We start from the raw sequence: 18,718 nt of genomic DNA, 5'->3' as shown, positions 1-18,718 counted from the left end.
CCTTCGTCTTTACAACTTCGGGGTCGCGAATTGTAAACCCAAGTATTTGACTGCAATCAATGTTTGGCTGAGGTATTTGACTGGGACCAATGTTTGACTGCACTTGGCTACCAACTGTTACCAAGTTATTCTGCGGAGAGACAATCTCATTTTCCTTCTTTTCAACTTCTACAGCAAGCTCCGTACAAAAATCAGCCATCTTCTTGAAGAGAATCTCGTCATTACCAACCTTTTCAATTAGTTGCTGCCATGTTGACATTAGACACCACCTCTTCAGTCCATTCACGCCACTAGTATCTCCTTGGGTTACAGATGTTGTGCCCCCAGCTCGATACCTTGCATCAATTGACCATCTCTGTAATAAATAGCTTTTGGGGATACTAGGTACTTGCTTTCTATCCATAACGTGAAGGATATGTCTGCATAATATTCCTTCCCTCTCAAACTTAGCACATTGACATGTCGCAGTTACATCGTTAGAACTGTCAAACAGAACCTTGAAGTATTTCTTCTTGTCATCTGTCCTATTTCCTACACTGTATTCCACAACATTACCGTTCTTTGCCAACTTGTCTTTCCATAAGGCAAAATTACCCATCATCTCATCTTGGAATATGGTGAACATCTTCTTCGTATAGAATTCTCCAGCCTTTCGTTCCAATGGGCTAGTTGTGTTCAATTTGGCAATTGTATTTTTAGACTTAAAATCTTCTTCGGATTCAGCTTTACGCCGCTCAACCAGTGCCTTATCGTATTGATCCAAGAATTCAACTAAGGAGGTGTTCTGGTTAACATAACCATCAAAGAAGGAATTTATGCTTTCACTCCGTTGACTAGATGTCATTCCTGCTGTGAATGTGTCTCTCCAATAGGCGGGGACCCAATGCTCACGGAGATCCCACATTTTTCCTAACCAATGACTTTCATCAATATCATATTTATCAACCAAAGTTTTCCATTCTGTCTCAGAATCCTCTATTTCTCTCCTAAAAAACCAATGATTGTAATCCTTGTAGAAATCACTGTCGGCATCTCTCATGTCTGCAACATGCTCAAGGAGATGCTTCTTTATGTGCCACGAACAAAACCGATGTCTGGTCTGTGGAAACACTTTCCTAATTGCATTTCTCATAGCTCCGTCCATATCAGTTATTATAGCACCTGGAGCTTTACCAAACATACAAGTGAGCCACTGCTCAAATAACCAGGTGAAAGTCTCCTCTGTCTCGTCGGCAAGAAGTGCACATCCAAATAGAGTCGACTGCCTGTGATGGTTAACTCCAGTGAACGGTGCAAACGGCATTTTAAACCTGTTCGTTTTATAAGTGACATCAAATATGATCACATCACTAAAGGTAAGGTATGCTTCTCTCGCCCTTGAATCGGCCCAGAACATCGAACGCAAAGTCCCATTCGCGTCTAACTCCAACTCGAAATAGAAGTTCGGGTCTTCAGACTTTCTCTTTTGGAAATGGTTTGCCACTGATACCGCTTCTTTACCCATATTGTTCTCCCTAAGTGCTCTCAAATGGGCAATAACTTGATTTGTTGAGACCACGGGAGCATTGGAAGTAGAGTTAATGGCGTTTTTTATCTGAGCAGGCTTGAAATTGCTTCCGCCGAGCTGTTCAATCAAATTCTTACAACTTTTGTTTTTACGGAACAGACTATGTGAATGATGCATTTGCCTTTTAAGTGGGGAAGTAAGCTCATGAGAATGGATGTCGTCGAAAGTTGTAATTTTCCACTGATTATCTCTCAACTTGATGATCGTCTTCGCTTTACAATTCATTCTGGTAAGGCGACGCTCCCTCAACTCCTTAACATCATCTCTCTTCTCCTTAACCCTTTTCTGTCCCTCTTTGTCACATACAAACTGTCTCGATATGACCTCCTTCGTTATATTTGACTTCATTGTACTAGATATTCGTACTCCAAAACCAGTAGCGTACGCATAATTATTGTACAACTCATATGCAGCTTCCCAAGTTTCAAAAACTTGATCCACAAACGGCTTATTCATAACACTTTTCTCACCGGCAACCTCGTTGGGACTAGTAACTTCGTCAGTACAACCCTCATCTCCGTCTTTCCCATCATTAGCCTCCGATACTAGCTCAGCATCATTGAGATTCACCCCATCATTAACCTCAACTATAGTCTCATCCCACACTAAATTATCATCACAAAGATTAATCCCATCGCCAAACTCAATTAAACTATTTGCATCTACTTCATCAATAGATGGATCCATTTTTTAACCTAAAAAATACAACATAGACATGGCCCATCAGCATAATTAGAAATGGTTAAATGTACAGCTAAGAAAATCAGAGACAGGAATAGATGATAAAGATAATCACGTTTTTTTTTTCACATTGGCAAGAATAGAAGCTAAAAACACTTAGTACATGCTCACAAAAATATTGTTGTAGGAATTTGCTAACTCACAAAAATATTTCACAAATTATTTTTTTCTGACTAACCCAGCCTAAATAGATAAATAAGGAAAAAAAATAACTCAGTACATGCTCACAAAAAGTAACAAGAAATCCTTCGTTTAAACAAGATAGAGCCTAACTCTTTTTAACCCAAAAAGTAACAAGAAATCATTCCTTTAAACAAAGCTGTTGGAAAAATCAAATGAAATAAGGCTGTTGGGAAAAAAGTAAAAAAGAGAACCCCAATTTCATCCACAAAAGAACTAGAAGATGAAACCCAAACGGATGGCCTCTGAAAATAAAAACAGATCAAATGTCTCTTTTTTCTGATGTAAAGCCTATTTCACCCAAAAAATATTTAACAAGATGAAATATGGCTGCTGAAAACCCAATTTGATGAAAAAGATGGAACCCAAACAAGATTTTTCTCATGAAAACCCTATTTCAGCAGCACTATTTCACCAAAATCAAACCCTATTTCAACCCTATTTCGCCCCAGCCCTATTTCACCGAAATCAAAGGCTTAGGGTTTTCAGCAGCCCTATTTTACCCAAAAAAAAATTAATTAACAAGATGAAAATAGGTCTGCTGAAAACCCTATTTGAAGAAAAAGAGAAAACCCAACATGATTTGTCTCGTCTAAACCCTGTTTGACGAAAATAATATGAAAAAGGGCTGCTAAAAAAAAGAAAAAAAAGGAATAGAGAGATGAAGAAGGAAGCACTAACCTGGTGCGAGGGTTTTTTTTTCTTGCTTCTTGCAGACCGAGAGAGAGAGAGAGAAGAGTATGCGATTTTTCTGCCAATGGGGAGAAGATGATGTCGTCGGTTTTTCAAATTTAAAAACTGAAAAAGAGTATGCGATTTTTCTTTTCTGCAAATTTAACAAGATGCCCCAGCCCTATTTCACCCAAATCAAAGGCTTAGGGTTTTCAGCAGCCCTATTTTACCCAAAAAATAATAATTTAACAAGATGAAAATAGGTCTGCTGAAAACCCTATTTGAAGAAAACGAGAAAACCCAACAAGATTTGTCTCGTCGAAAATAATATGAAAAAGGGCTGCTAAAAAAAAGAAAAAAAAAGGAATAGAGAGATGAAGAAGGAAGCACTAACCTGGTTCGATTTTTCTGCCGTTGAGAAGATGATGTCGTCGGTGCTTCAAATAGGTACGAGGGTATTTTTTTCTTGCTTCTTGCAGACAGAGAGAGAGAGAGAGAGAGAGAGAGAGAGAGAGAGAGAGAGAGAGAGTGAGAGAAGAGTATGCGATTTTTCTGCCAATGGGAGAAGATGATGTGGATGCTTGGGTTTTCTGCCGTGGATGCTTGGGTTTTTTTTTTCTTGGGTTTTTCAGAGCATACGAGAGAGAGAGAGAGAGAGAGAGAGAGAGGGAGAGAAGAGAGTACGGTTGGTTTTTTGGGTTTACAATTTTCGTTTTTTCGAGGGTACGTCCAAGACGCACCCTCCGTAACGCCGTTCCCTCATCTTCGTCTTCTCCCAGTGGGCCCACTAAAGCAGCCAATGGGAGCACATCTCTCTCTTCAAGCGCACCTTCTCAAATGAGCTTCAAGCGTATACTCTTTTTCCTCTAACTATTATGCATTGCAAGTTGGATTGATCAGTAGAACAGCTATGAGCCCGTGTGCGAGCACGTATGCACTCCGCCTTAATAAGGACTTGTACTCTATACGGCTAAACTTCGTAAAGGGCACATTCTCTACTTGTGTCATTTAGTAAGACTAGGGAGGCCTGTGACTCATAACTGGGGAGCGAGCTCCAAACCATATCCACTTGCTGGACTTCATCATGGATAGATCTTGACCCAACTAGTCCACATCTAACAATCCCAAACCTCCAATTTGTCCTGGCAAAAGTCATTAAAATCATAGGTTTAGGATAGTCTGATGTGGGAATTTTTTGGTTCACATGGCCCACCATCTCAATAACTACTGGACGAATTGTTCTGATCATTGAATAGCTGAGCCTCTTGTGTAACGCTTAGTCCATTGATACATTTCCAAACAAACTCATGCTTACACATCATATAAGTTATAACTCTTGCACCAAGACCCAAGATGAGTTGGTCTGCCACTTTATCTATCAATATTTTATAATAATGCTAAGCCCGTCCTACTTTTTAAGGGCAATTAAAACAGAAATCCTTAAGTTTTGATTTTATTAAATGGAAATAATGCCGTCAATGTTGATACCCCCCCCCCCCCCCCCCCCCCCTCGTGTGGGTGTTGTTAGTATTTTAATATAAAAAAATGTTATAAAAATTTTAATTTTTTTGATAATGTTCCAAGAATTTATGATTTTGTTAAGACAAGTGTTTTTTTTTATCTTCCCTTTCCGCGGAGATGTAATAAGAATACCATGTCGGTGGGAAACAGATTCTGGCATTTCCCCTCTAATTCCGCCCCTTGATTCTGTTCTTTTTTTTAACCAAATGCCAGGCAGAATTGGAATCAGATTCAGATTCCAATGCCCGATTGCGGCAATCCAACATTCACTCGAAGTCAGAATAACCAGGCAAAAAATGACTTTTAGTCTTAGAATCAATGGTAACAGATTGAGTTGAGAGGTTATTGGAATCGTCAATGATGCTTCATGGATGAAAAGATGCTTCAAGGATGCAAATGGATAAATGAATTTTGAGATGGGAAAAGGAAAAACTCTCCAACTTAAGAGGCCATTTTGGATGCATGGATTTTAGATTCCACGTTCTTTTTTGAAAGTGGTAAAATCCAGAATTTTAAGTAAGAAATCCCGGTTTTAGAAATCTCTCCCCCATCTCGAGATTTCTAAAACATGGAAGAACGGAACGACCTCCTACTCTTTCGCTTTGACAAAAAGATGGGTGAGAAATCAGAAAACGACGGACAGTCTCCTCTCGTCTCCCATCCAGGATTTTAAGGAAATGCAAAATTCTAAAATCCTCATATCCAAATGGCCCCTAAAGAAGTCAGGCTTTTTAATTAGTCTTAATAAGAATGAATTTACTTTATGGCCGTAGAACGTGAAGTAGAGCCGGGCACTTTTCAAAATTGAATTCATAGCAAAGGGTGGTTAACAAATTTTTACGATGCCCAGGCATGCAAGGGCGTAAACTTTTGTTTTACCACTCTTTTACTTTGATTGGCGCAGCCCAAAGTTTCCAAAAATCCCTATGAGAAGTGATATATTCACCCCCTTTTCTTCTTTGGTACAGCCTCTTCTAGTCTATTTTTTTAGGGAAAAATACATTTACACCCCTCTAGTTTATGACACATTCAACTCTAACCCTGACTTTCAAAACGTGAAAAGTACACCCTCTGAGGTTTAAATTTGTATAAGTTAGACCCTCTCTGTCAACGGTCTGGCAATTTAACTTGACGGAAAGACTGAAACTAACCTGGGTTAAGATTTTGAGGACAAAATACTCTCGTCACTGGTTTTAAGCTATTTGCAGTGGGATTAGAGTTATGCCATTTCCTTGATCACCGCCGTCGCAATCTCCGGCGACCGCCACCGTCGCCATCTCCTGCCACGGCCATTGTCTATCCATCTTGGTACCCCCACCACAGACAATGAAACCCTACCCCATTGCTACATCAAACCACACATTTCAAGAAAAAACACTGATAAAGACAAAAAAAAAAGCCATAAAATATTAGGGTTTTTGTTCAAAGCATGATAATGATGAATAAAGAAAAATGAAACCTCTTCATCGAGGGTTTGCGTTGATAAATAAACGAGGGTTTGAATCAAACCCTAATTTTTCAGTTTTCAAGTATGAAAACCCTAAATTTTAGTTGGGGAAGATAAAGGCATTTTGGTCATTTCCGCCAAACCCACTGTAACTTCAGGATGTGTACTTGTCACGTTTTGAAAGTTAGGGTTAGAGTTGGATGTGTCAGAAGCAAGAGAGGGTGTAAATGCAATTTTTCTCATTTTTTTAAGTAGGTAACCTAAGATCGAACCTCCAACCCCAAGGTGAATACCAAGGCCTTGACCATTGGCCTAGAGGCTTAATCCCACACCCTCTAGTTTATTTTTTATTACTCTTTTACACTAAAAGGGCTGTCCAAATTAAGAAAAGTGGGCAAATATATCATTTCCCCTGTTTTATAGGGAAAATGAACCCTACTCGACCCTTGATTTATTTTTACCATAATCGTGTGTCATTCATCAATAACTGGCCCACAATTAGAATGATCAACCCGGATCATGGAATGGGAGGTTCATCAGCTGGGCCGGATTCAACCCGACCCGAACCCCATCAAAACCCTAAAATCATAAAACCCTAATGTTAGGCCCCCTTTTAAAACCATAGCACCCTCTTTCCTTTCTCTCTCCCTCTCTCTGACTGTCCTAACTCCTAACAAAGAAGATCGAAGAAGGCAAGAGATCTCACCTAAATTAGTTTCTTTCTGCACCTCTTTTTATCATCTTACTCATGTTTGAAGATGGGAATGAGTTCCTTTAACTGAAAAATCAGGGTTTCTTATAGAAAACTCTGTGAAAAAACCCTTATGATCATACACAACAAACCCTTAAACCCTTTTCTGCTTTGCCCTTTTTTCTGATATATTTTCTCTTTGTCTAATCTATGTGTTTGTGGTTACTAGATTGAGTACGATTAAAAATGCTCGTCCTATTTGAAACCCCAGCGGGTTTTGCCCTCTTCAAAGTTTTAGATGAAGGAAAGCTTTCCAAAGTCGAGGTTTGTTGTCTTTTCTATTTTTTTTCCTCATGGGTTTTGTTTTTTTAAAGTTTATCTTATGTGCAAATGGCATATAATCTTATTTGTTATACACAAACATGATTATATGCAAATAATTCATAGAGGGTATGTAAGGAGCCTCTTATTTCTTGTTTTTTTGTCTTCTATGTAGAGTGTGATTTGGTCAATTTCAAATTTAAGGGATCCAAAGTTTTCTCATTATCTTGTATATCATGTTGCAGGACTTGTGGAAGGAATTTGCTACATCTGATTCAGCTAGAAAGGTCACATCTAGCGCCTTTACCTTCCCTATTGTTACATTTTGATTTTATTTCTTTGCATATACGAAGTGATGTATGTTGCCCATATTGTTTGATACCAATGTGAATTATAATATTTGTTGATGCTATCTCCGTAGTTTAATTTCTGTTTCTTGGATGAGGGTCATTTTACTTTTTCATCTCTTATCTGGCAATATCTTTCTTGACCATTGATCTCGATTAATCTTTTCTTTGAGCTTTAATGCAATATTCTTATAGTTTCATATCAACACCAGATGGTGAAGCTGAAGGCTTTTACTAAGTTTGACAACACGGCCGAAGCCTTATCAGCGGCAACCTTGCTGATTGATAGCAAACCTAGCAAGGGTCTCAGGAAATTTCTTCGTTCTCATTGTGATGGAGAAACACTAGCTGTTGCAGATTCAAAGCTTGGAAATGCAATAAAGGAAAAACTGGTCTGTTAATAGCGTAATATAAAACCTTGGATTTTCTATTGTGACAGGCTATTTTCCTTAGCCATTGCATATTGTGGTGATCAATTTCTTAATATTTTTTTTGCAGCAAATTGAATGCCTTCACAACAATGCTGTTATGGAACTGATGAGGGGAGTTAGGAGTCAATTGACTGACCTTATAACAGGGCTAGCTGTACAAGATTTGGCTCCAATGAGCTTGGGTTTGTCACACAGTCTATCAAGATACAAGCTGAAATTCAGCCCTGATAAGGTGAATTGCTTTTGTTGTGAGTCTTAACATTGAGACTTCAAGCATTTCAGCGTTTACCTTCATTCATAGTCCGTGATTCTTTTTGGGTTCATCTTTGATAAGCATGCTTAGTATTAAAAAGATTGAGAAGTGTGCCAATGCATATTTTACTGCCTTCTTTGATTGCACATGCCATAAAATGTATAGCTTCACTTTCTTTTTCGTGGTAGTTTTTTCTTTTCTTTTCTTCACCCACCCCCTTTATGGTAGCCATCTTCTGTTTCTCTCATGCTATGATTAAATCCATTCATGGGGAGTTTTTTCGCATCACATGCTCTCTCTTTTTTTCTTTCACTTGCCAATTCAATCTCTAGCTGGACAGATATAGCAACCTTTAGGGACGAGTACTGTAAGCATATTCCTTAAGGCTTGCCTCTGTTTTTTTTTTCTCCTTTTAAGATGAGTCTTGGCTAAATGAATAGAAGAGGTACAAATGAAAAAAATTCCAATACTTTTGATGTTTATATTTGCCATTCTCATTGCCATCATGGTCTTTTGGTAAAAGAATGAGTTGTTGCATAATGGCTTGACTTGAGTCTTTGTGTGCCCCCAGGTGGATACTATGATCATTCAGGCCATTGGCTTGTTGGATGATCTTGACAAAGAGCTTAATACATATGCTATGAGGGTTCGCGAATGGTATGGATGGCATTTCCCTGAGCTTGCAAAGATTATACAGGACAATATCCAATATGCCAAGACAGTTAAACTAATGGGCTACCGTGTAAATGCTGTGGATCTTGATTTCTCCGAGGTAGGACATTCACTTACTATTTCATAAAAAATGATATTTTAATATTTTGTTTTCTAATATTTTGTTTGTTTTTTGCAGATATTGTCGGAAGAAGCTGAGACAGCATTAAAAGAGGCAGCAGTGATATCCATGGGGACTGAAGTCAGTGACCTTGACTTAGCAAATATTAGAGCCCTTTGTGACCAAGTATTGGCCCTTTCAGAATATAGAGCTCAACTGTACGACTACTTAAGAAGCCGAATGAATACTATTGCACCAAATCTGACTGCCCTTGTCGGAGAGCTTGTTGGAGCTCGCCTAATTGCCCATGGTGGTAGCTTATTGAATCTGGCAAAGCAACCTGGAAGCACAGTTCAGATTCTTGGTGCGGAGAAGGTATTCTTTCCTCAAACCTTGCTATTTCTGTTACACGGGTACCAGGGTAGATATTAGTCATATTTGAAGTTGTAAGAGAGACTAAAAATAATTATTTTGCATCTCTTTTTTTATGTAATTGCCCTTATGACTTATGTTACCTAAGTATAACAAGTGGACCTGTACACGATATATATATATATATATATATATATGAGGAAAGTTTTTCTAGTCGGCCGACTAGAGAAGCTTCTCTAGTCCGCCGACCAAAGCTTCTCTAGTCGGCCGACCAAAAACACAGTGGGCCCATGTTGTTTGGATGATCCAAAGCATTCATTTGATGGGCACTATCATAGATAGGGTGTGCCCAAAAAATCAGCTCCATAGGATCATCCTAGCCCTTCGATTTGTGGAGGTTAAAAATGGACAGTGGAGGTTAAAAACACAGTGACCCCACGTTGTTTTGATGATCCAAAGCATTCATTTGATGGGCCCTGACATAGATAGGATGTGCCCAAAAAATCATCTCCATAGGATTATCCTAACCTTTCGATTTATGGAGGTTAAAATGGACGCGTATAAACTCCACAAATCTATCCATTTTTAACCTCCACAAATCAAAGGTTTAGGATGATCCTATGTAGTTGATTTTTTGGGCACACCCGATCTATGCCAGGGCCTATCAAATGAATGTTTTGGATTATCCAAATAATGTGGGCACACTGTGTTTTTTGGTCGGCGGACTAGAGAAGCTTCTCTAGTCGGCCGACTAGAAAAACTTTCCTCATATATATATATATATATATATGGGAAATGTGTGCGTACTCGGTCGAGTAGATAAGCTTATCTACTCGGTCGGGTTAAAAACAGTGGGGGCCCACATTTTTGGGGTGATCCAAACCATTCATTTGAAAGGCCCGTACCTAGGTAGGGTGTCCACCAAAAATCAGCCCCATAGGATCATCCTAACCCATGCAACAGTGGAGGGAAAAATGGACAAACACAGCTTGTCCACAAATCTGCCCATTTTTCCCTCCACTGTTGGATGGGTTAGGATGATCCTATGGGGCTGATTTTTGGTGGACACCCTATCTAGGTAAGGGCCTTTCAAATGAATGGTTTGGATCACCCCAAAAATGTGGGCCCCCACTGTTTTTAACCCGACCGAGTAGATAAGCTTATCTACTCGACCGAGTACGCACACCTTTCCCTATATATATATATATATATATATATATATATATATATATATATATATATATTATATATATATATATATATATGGAGAGAGAGAGAGAGAGAGAATAGAGTTCCTAAGGTGTCACCTCATATAGCTTATATGAGGTGGCGCTCACAAAACATAAGGGGCCCATATTTTTGGGGTGATCGAAACCACTCATTTGAAAGGCCCTTAGATGGATATGGTGCCTACAAAAAATCAGGTCCATAGGATCATCCTAACCCTTCCATTTATGGAGGTTAAAAATGGGCAAATTTATGGAGGTTTATGCCCATCCATTTCAACCTCCACAAATGGAAGGGTTAGGATGATCCTATGAAGTTGATTTTTTGGGCACACCCTATCTATGTGAGGGCCTATCATATGAATGCTTTGGATCATCCAAACAAAGTGGGCCCCTTATGTTTTTAAGCGCCACCTCATATAAGCTATATGAGGTGACACCTTAGGAACTCTATTCTCATATATATATATATATATAGAGAGAGAGAGGGGGGGGGGGGAAATGGTTTCTGCGCTCGAGCACAGATAAGCTTGTCTCCGCTCGAGCACAGAAACAGGGTGGGGCCACATTTTGGGTGGGATCCAAAGCATTCATTTGATGGGCCCTTTCATAGGTAGGGTGTCCACCAAAAATCAGCTCCATTGGATCACCTTAGGGTGTCCATTTGTGGGGCAAAAAATGGACAGATTTGTGGACAAACAGTATCTGTTCATTTTGGGCTCCTGCGCTGGAGCACAGATAAGCTTGTCTGCGCTCGAGCACAGAAACAAGGTGGGGCCACATTTTGGGTGGGATCCAAAGCATTCATTTGATGGGCCCTTTCATGGGTAGGGGTCCACCAAAAATCAGCTCCATTGGATCACCTTAGGGTGTCCATTTGTGGGGCAAAAAATGGACAGATTTGTGGACAAACAGTATCTGTCCATTTTTTGCCCCACAAATGGAGACACATTGGTGATCCAATGGAGCTGATTTTTGGTAGGCTCCCCATCCATGATGGGGCCTTCTAAATGAATGCTTTGGATCACCGCCCCAATGGCCTTGCCCCCTTGTTTCTGTGCTCAAGCACATATAAGCTTATCTGCGCTCGAGCGCAGAAACTCTTTTCTCATATATATATATATATATATATGAGAGAACGGTTCCTACACACATGTGTAGATAAGTTATCTACACACTAGCTTAAAATACAATGGGGGCCACATTATTTGGGTGATCCAAACCATTCATTTTTAAGGCCCTCACATAGATAGGGTGTCCACAAAAAATCAGATCCAGAGGATCATCCTAACCATACGAACCGTGGAGGCAAAAATTGGACTAATTTGTGAAGGTTTAAAGACATCCATTTTACCTCCACAAATCATAGGGTTGGGATGATCCTATGGATCTGATTTTTTGTAGACACCCTATCTATGTGAGGGCTTTTAAAATGGATGGCTTGGATCACCCAAACAATGTGGGCCCCCACTGTATTTTAAGCTAGTGTGTAGAGAACTCTCTACACGTATGTGTAGGAACCATTTTCTCATATATATATATATATATATATATATATATATATATATATATATATATATATATAGAGGAAAGTGAAGCTACACCACCGGTGTAGCTACACCGCCGGCTTAAAATACAATGGGCCCACATTGTTTTGGTGATCCAAAGAATTCATTTGATTGGCCCTCACATAGATAGGGTGTCCACCAAAAATCAGCTCCATAGGATCATCCCAACCCTTCAAACTGTGGAGGCAAAAATGGACAAATTTGTGAAGGTTTTTACACGTCCATTTTTGCCTCCACAAATCGTAGGGTTGGGATGATCCTATGGAGCTGATTTTTGGTGGACACCCTATCTATGTGAGGGCCAATCAAATGAATTCTTTGGATCACCAAAACAATGTGGGCCCATTGTATTTTAAGCCGGCGGTGTAGCTACGTTAGCTACACCGGTGGTGTAGCTTCACTCTCATATATATATATATATATATATATATATATATATATATATATATATATGAGAAAAGTGTTGGTGCGCTTAAGCGCACCATTTTTTTGGTGCGCTTAAGTTGTTATAATGCCTCCCATTGGTGCGCTTTAGCAGGACCCAAACATTTAAACGAATGGGAGGTGTTATAACAACTTAAGCGCACCAACAGTTCTCTCTCTCTCTCTCTCTCTCTCTCTATATATATATATATATATATATATATATATATATATATAAGGAAGACCTCAAATAGCTTATCTGAGCCAGCGAGTATAAATAGGGTAGGTGCCTATGATGTTTTGGTTATGTTAGATATTGATTCTATAGGACCTATCATAGGTAGGGTGTTCCTAAGAAATCATCTCCATAGGAGGCTAACCCTTGATTTGTGGAGGTTTAAAATGGACGGCTATTAAATGGGTCCATTTTGTGCCTGTATATATTGAATGGTTAGGATGATCCTATGGAGATGATTTCTATAGGACCTAACACACACACACACACATATATATATATATATATATATATATATATATATATATGAGGAAAGTGAAGCTACACTGCTGGTGTCTACACCGCCGGCTTAAAATGCAATGGGCCCACATTGTTTTGGTGATCCAAAGAATTCATTTGATTGGCCCTCACATAGATAGGGTGTCCACCAAAAATCAGCTCCATAGGATCATCCCAACCCTACGATTTGTGGAGGCAAAAATGAACGTGTAAAAACCTTCACAAATTTGTCCATTTTTGCCTCCACTGTTTGAAGGGTTGGGATGATCCTATGGAGCTGATTTTTGGTGGACACCCTATCTATGTCAGGGCCAATCAAATGAATGGTTTGGATCAAGGTTGCCAAGGCGGGAATCGAAAGCGGGATTCGATTCGGGATTCGAAAGCGGGAATCGAAGGCTCCTGGGATGGTGGGAAGCGGGAATCGTGGGTTTGCCAGAGAGTCGCCGGGGATTCGCCGGGGATTCGTTGGGGATTCGTCGGGGAATCGCTGAGAGTCGTGGGGAGTTGGGATTCGCAGGGAATCGGGGTTCCTATAAAGTGGGAATCGGGTTTTCCCAAAATTGGGAATCGGGATTCTCAAAATTGGGAATCGGGGTTCCCAAAATTGGGAATCGGGGTTCCCCAGAATCGGGGATTTGAATCGAATCACGATTCGGATTCACGATTCGGGGATTCACGATTCGGATTCGCGATTCGGGGATTCGCGAATCCCCAACTCTGGGTACGAATCCTGCTTCTTTGGTTTGGATCACCAAAACAATGTGGGCCCATTGTATTTTAAGCCAGCGGTGTAGCTAAGTTAGCTACACCGGCAGCGTAGCTTCACTTTCCTCTCTCTCTCTCTCTCTCTCTCTCTCTCTCTCTCTCTATATATATATATATATATATATATATATATATATATATATATATATGATGGGTGGCCGTGAAAACACGTGAAGTCTAAAAAGGTAGGTACGGCCCACTCCATATGATGATCCAAACCGTTCATATGCTTGGGCACAACGTAAATAGGTTGTGCCCCAAAAATCATTTCCATAGGATGATCCTAACCCTCCGATCTGAACTGATCTGAATATGGAGTGCCCCAAAATTCATTTATGAAATCTTCTACAGATCAGAGGGTTAGGATCATCCTATGGAAATGATTTTTGGGGCACAACCTATTTACCTTGTGCCCAAACATATGAACGGTTTGGAACTTTGGATCATCATATGGAGTGGGGCCGTACCTACTTTTTTAGACTTCACGTGTTTTTGCGGCCACCCATCATATAAATTCTCTCTCTCTCTCTCTCTCTCTCTCTCTCTCTCTCTCTCTCTCTCTCTCTCTCTCTCTCTCTCTCTCTCTCTCTTTATACATATATATATATAGGGAATTGCTAGCGTCCATCGCAAAAGGCATTTCGCGGTGGTCTGTAGCATGTCAGACCAACGACATCGTGAATGGAGACAAAAGTTGTTGTCTTCATTCATGAGTGTCTTCGTTCATGAGGTAGCTGGTCTGACATGCGATAGACCAGCTGCGAAATGCCTTTTGCGATGGACCCTAGCGAATTCCATATATATATAGGGCGATATTTTTTTTGCCCCCATATAGGATTATGTGCCCCCCTTTTAGCATGATTTGACGTCAAAAAGCGTTAAAGTCTGCCCACAGTTCACGTTAAAAGGGGGCGCATAATCCTACCAGGGGGCGGCTGCGAAAAAATCGTCTCCTTATGTGCGTGTGCATGCGCACGCCACATAATGCATACCAATATGAATATAACACTTTGTAATTATATATGTGCTATCACCATGGAGTATGGTAAAACTATTTAGTAGGTGGGTCCTCTGATATCCTTCCAATGACATATCTTAGACCGAAGGGATAGCTATATGATCTCTGTCATTAAAATGAGCCCTGTTATTACAACAGAACAGTGATAAGCATAGAAAATGACTGTTCTATTTCTATTGTATTAATATTAGTGTTTCTTGATTATATTTTTTAGTGTTAGTTAGTGATTTTGATGTGGTGGGGTTGGTCCCATAGCTCAGTTGTACCATGCTTTGTTACAGCCTTGAGATTGCTAGTATATGACCCCGGCAGATCTGCAGGAGAAATGAAGTAATTCCGGCTCATTGACTTCTTCTGATATTTATTACAATGGAGCTACAGTTTTTGGAGTTGAATTTTTAAATTTTTTAAATATGTATGCATTTGTTTTGACCCACTGAACAATGAAAATTTCTGTACATATAATCGTAACACCTTTCCATATTCTAGATTTTATGTTTTCTCAAACCATATAAGCTGTAAGTCTGTAACCAATTGCTGTACCAAGCATATCCTGCTAATATAGGTTATGGCTTATGCTTTACATTGAGGCAATTTTTTGGGAAACATATGCTAAAATTAGATGCCTTTTATGAAGTATTGATGTGGGATGTGTTCTTGGACCCTTTCGAGTTGTTATTGTAGTCTTGATTAATGTTTCTTTTGCAGGCCCTATTCAGAGCTCTAAAGACAAAACATGCAACTCCCAAATATGGGCTTATCTTCCACGCATCCCTAATTGGTCAGGCTGCCCCAAAAATCAAAGGGAAAATTGCTCGGTCCCTTGCTGCCAAGACCGCATTGGCCATCCGATACGATGCTCTTGGTGACAGTCAAGATAATTCTATGGGTTTGGAGAATCGAGCCAAGGTAAAAACACCAGCTGCATCATATGCTATATTACTTCACACTCCCACTTTTGTTTCTTCTTTTTTTCTGAAAGAAAATGTAATTGTTAAATTTCGTGTAGCTTGAAGCCCGGTTGAGGAATCTTGAGGGCAGAGAATTGGGTCGCTCTGCTGGGTCAACCAAAGGCAAACCCAGGATTGAATTCTATGACAAAGATAGGAAGAAGGGTGCGGGTGCATTCATCACTGCCGCTAAGGTTTGCGTTTGGACTGTATTTGGACCTGACCTTACTTTTTTATTTGTGTTTTTCTAGTTCTTAGTGTTGTAATCAGCCAAAACTCAGTCAAACAAATACACATAATCACAAAGCTAACCACACTGCATTTTTTGTTTGTAGACTTATAATCCTGCAGCTGACTCGGTACTTGGGCGAACAACAGAAGTGGCAACAGAGAAACCAGCAGATAAACAAGACGACACCCCCCCAAAGAAGAGGAAGCATAAAGAACAAGAATCATCACAGGCGGGAGAGGCGACTCCAGCTGCAATTGCTGAAGGGGGTGAAGAAGAAAGAAAAGAGAAAAAGAAGAAGAAAAAAAAACAAGCTGATGTTGATGACGCTGTGTTGCAAGAGGAGGAGCCAAATGTCAAACCAGAAGGGGAAGAAAATGAGACAAATGAGAAGAAGAAGAAAAAGAAGAGAAAGCATGAAGCAGAGGAGGAACAAGCAGCAGTTGAATCACAGAGTAAGAAGAAAGAGAAAAGGAAGAAAGAAAAGAAGGGCGAGTGATTTGTGAGAATAATGGATTTTCATTCAAAGCGGGATGTGGAAGCATGGCGAAGTTGAGGAATGAGAACAATCTGAATCACAAAATGAAAGAGGAGGAAGAGAAAAAAACGAAAGGGCGACATGCATGAGAATACAACATTTTCTCAGAACGTATGATTTTGAACATTTAGACATTGGAATGTTAAGTTATGTAAACTCTTGTTGTCTTATTTTTATCTTTTCTGGCTTGGAGTTTTAGAATTGGTATGACTGAGGTAGAGATTGCTGAAGTTTTGATTATAGTTTTTAGCTTATTTTCTCATTTGAGGCACATCATATTTGTGGAGTGTGATACAATTCTGAGATGCACAATTCTCAATGGTTCCATTAGTATGCAAGCATTTGATATTCCAGTATTTGATTGTTGAGTTACTGAATTAAAGTGAGAAATAATGGTTTTCTTAAAATTGGACTGTTGTAGCCAACAGTCTACATTAGAAAATGACCATTCATTGTTTGTCTGGTCTCGGTCTCGGTCTCATTGTGGCCTATTGGATGAATGGTCTGAATCACTGAATAGTGATGCAGATCATAGTTCCAATATCATAAGATTACAGAGAGAATGGATGTGATTGATAGAAATCTTCAAGTGTTCTTGGGATTGGCTTTCCTGTTTGTCTTGAAATTATACTGTGTGCTGTTCACCAATTTTGTCAGGGTTAGTCTTCTCAAGGATAAAATAAATCAGGCTTTATATCCCCAGCCGCCCCTCCGGAAAATTAAAAAAACACCCTTTTGCAAAGAAATCAAATTCGTCCCTACCACTTGATTCTTTTCTAAAATATAGGATTAGAAGAGTTTTTGAAAAGGACTACATCTTTGTGAAGTAGGTGACCAGGAAATATGACAAAAGTTTCTATGGAAAATGACAAAAAAAACATCCCTAAATTAGTGGTTAAAGACTGGTATTCTTTTAGACTGAATTTTCAAAAGAATACCATAGTCTTCAGCTGCGGTGAACTCGAGTCTGGCCTATGGTTAGGGGTGGCAACGGGGCGGGTCGGGGCCAGATGTTGGGGTCCCCTTCCCCTTCCCCTCTGCGGGGAATTTTCCCCCTCCCCTTCCCCTTCCCCTCTGCGGGGATGGTGGGGAATCCCCCTCCCCTCCCCGCGGGGAATATCTAATCCCCTTCCCCTTCCCCTCCCCGCATCCTTCGGGGACAAAATCCCCGCCCCGCCCCCTCTTTGGAATCCAATCAAACCAGCAAACAGAGCTTCTTTCTTCTACGTCCATTACAGACAATATTGTGATGAATGCTATGATTCTATTCATGTGATCAACAAACAGATGGACAAAATCAGAAATGCATGGATGAGACAACAAACATAAATAACAACAGGACCTCATCTTTCAGCAATTTTCTGCATAAATTATGGAATGATAAATAGGAAATGAGCACCAGGATTACCTTCATTAACAGACAGCCAATGTGCAAAAAGTAACTATTTCAGTAGTCACAATGAACTTTAAAAGTCCATAAGTGGGCGCTCACACACGCAAAATAATGTTCATTAGTTCATTCTGTATAGCATGTTAACCCCCAGATGAGCATGAGAAATGAGAATGGAGAAGAGAACAAAATCAACAAATGACTTATTTCTTTAACTGCAATTCAGTCTAGTGCTGACATGAAACAAATTTCTAGTAGCTAAATTTTTCTTGTTGAAAATTAAAACCTGCAATCCAACCCTAAAATTTTGTTGGTACTACGATTTTTTGATAATTGCATACACTCAGCGTCTCAGGCTCTCAGCTTGTCTTTATTATTTCAACATCTGTGAAAATGTTATTATAGTTCCCAAAATGCTCTCAGAAGCTAATTAAAAGGAAAAGACAAGCAAAGTTTATGTTTGGGGGAATCTTGTAGCCGATCCACAGAGTTTCTAGTAGTTTTCCTTAAAAAAAACACTTAAAAATTTACAAAAAATGGCATTGATTAGCGGGGCGTAGCGGGGCGGGGACAACTCCATCCCCTTCCCCTTCCCCTTCCCCTTCCCCTTTCAAATCGGGGAATCCCCTCCCCAAACGGGGCGGGGCGGGGCGGATCCCCGCTTTTTCGGGTGAAATTGCCAGCCCTACCTATGGTGTTGGAGTGAAGTGCTCAGCCGGCAAAAGGATGGTTGCTCGTTTTACGAAATTCAGTCTAAAATCTAATTTTAATGGGCAACC

General features: G+C 39.9%; 2 protein-coding genes across 2 annotated transcripts; one reads left to right on the top strand and one right to left on the bottom strand.

Annotated features, from left to right (window-relative positions):
* Positions 1 to 9: 9 nt before the first annotated feature.
* Positions 10 to 3,221, bottom strand: LOC143853199 (protein FAR1-RELATED SEQUENCE 5-like). Its single transcript, XM_077362941.1, has 3 exons — positions 3,170 to 3,221; positions 112 to 2,262; positions 10 to 50 (listed from the first exon to the last, which is right to left on the bottom strand). The coding sequence occupies exons 2-3, from the start codon at positions 2,252 to 2,254 to the stop codon at positions 10 to 12; spliced, it is 2,184 nt and encodes a 727-aa protein (XP_077219056.1). The 5' UTR covers positions 2,255 to 2,262; positions 3,170 to 3,221.
* A 3,445-nt stretch (positions 3,222 to 6,666) lies between these two features.
* Positions 6,667 to 16,905, top strand: LOC143852760 (putative nucleolar protein 5-2). The gene is made up of 10 exons (XM_077362350.1): positions 6,667 to 6,820; positions 7,049 to 7,143; positions 7,386 to 7,427; positions 7,700 to 7,879; positions 7,986 to 8,150; positions 8,743 to 8,943; positions 9,022 to 9,318; positions 15,541 to 15,741; positions 15,842 to 15,976; positions 16,118 to 16,905. Exons 2-10 carry the CDS (start codon positions 7,066 to 7,068, stop codon positions 16,508 to 16,510), a joined length of 1,692 nt encoding a protein of 563 aa, XP_077218465.1. The 5' UTR covers positions 6,667 to 6,820; positions 7,049 to 7,065; the 3' UTR covers positions 16,511 to 16,905.
* Positions 16,906 to 18,718: the final 1,813 nt, after the last annotated feature.

Source organism: Tasmannia lanceolata, unplaced genomic scaffold (genome assembly GCF_043159265.1).
Source record: "Tasmannia lanceolata isolate RefF3 unplaced genomic scaffold, GAP_Taslan_0.1 ptg000019l, whole genome shotgun sequence".
Classification (NCBI taxonomy): domain Eukaryota; kingdom Viridiplantae; phylum Streptophyta; class Magnoliopsida; order Canellales; family Winteraceae; genus Tasmannia; species Tasmannia lanceolata.
Note: the sequence above shows the minus strand (reverse complement) of the source record. Positions and strands in the feature narration are given on the sequence as shown.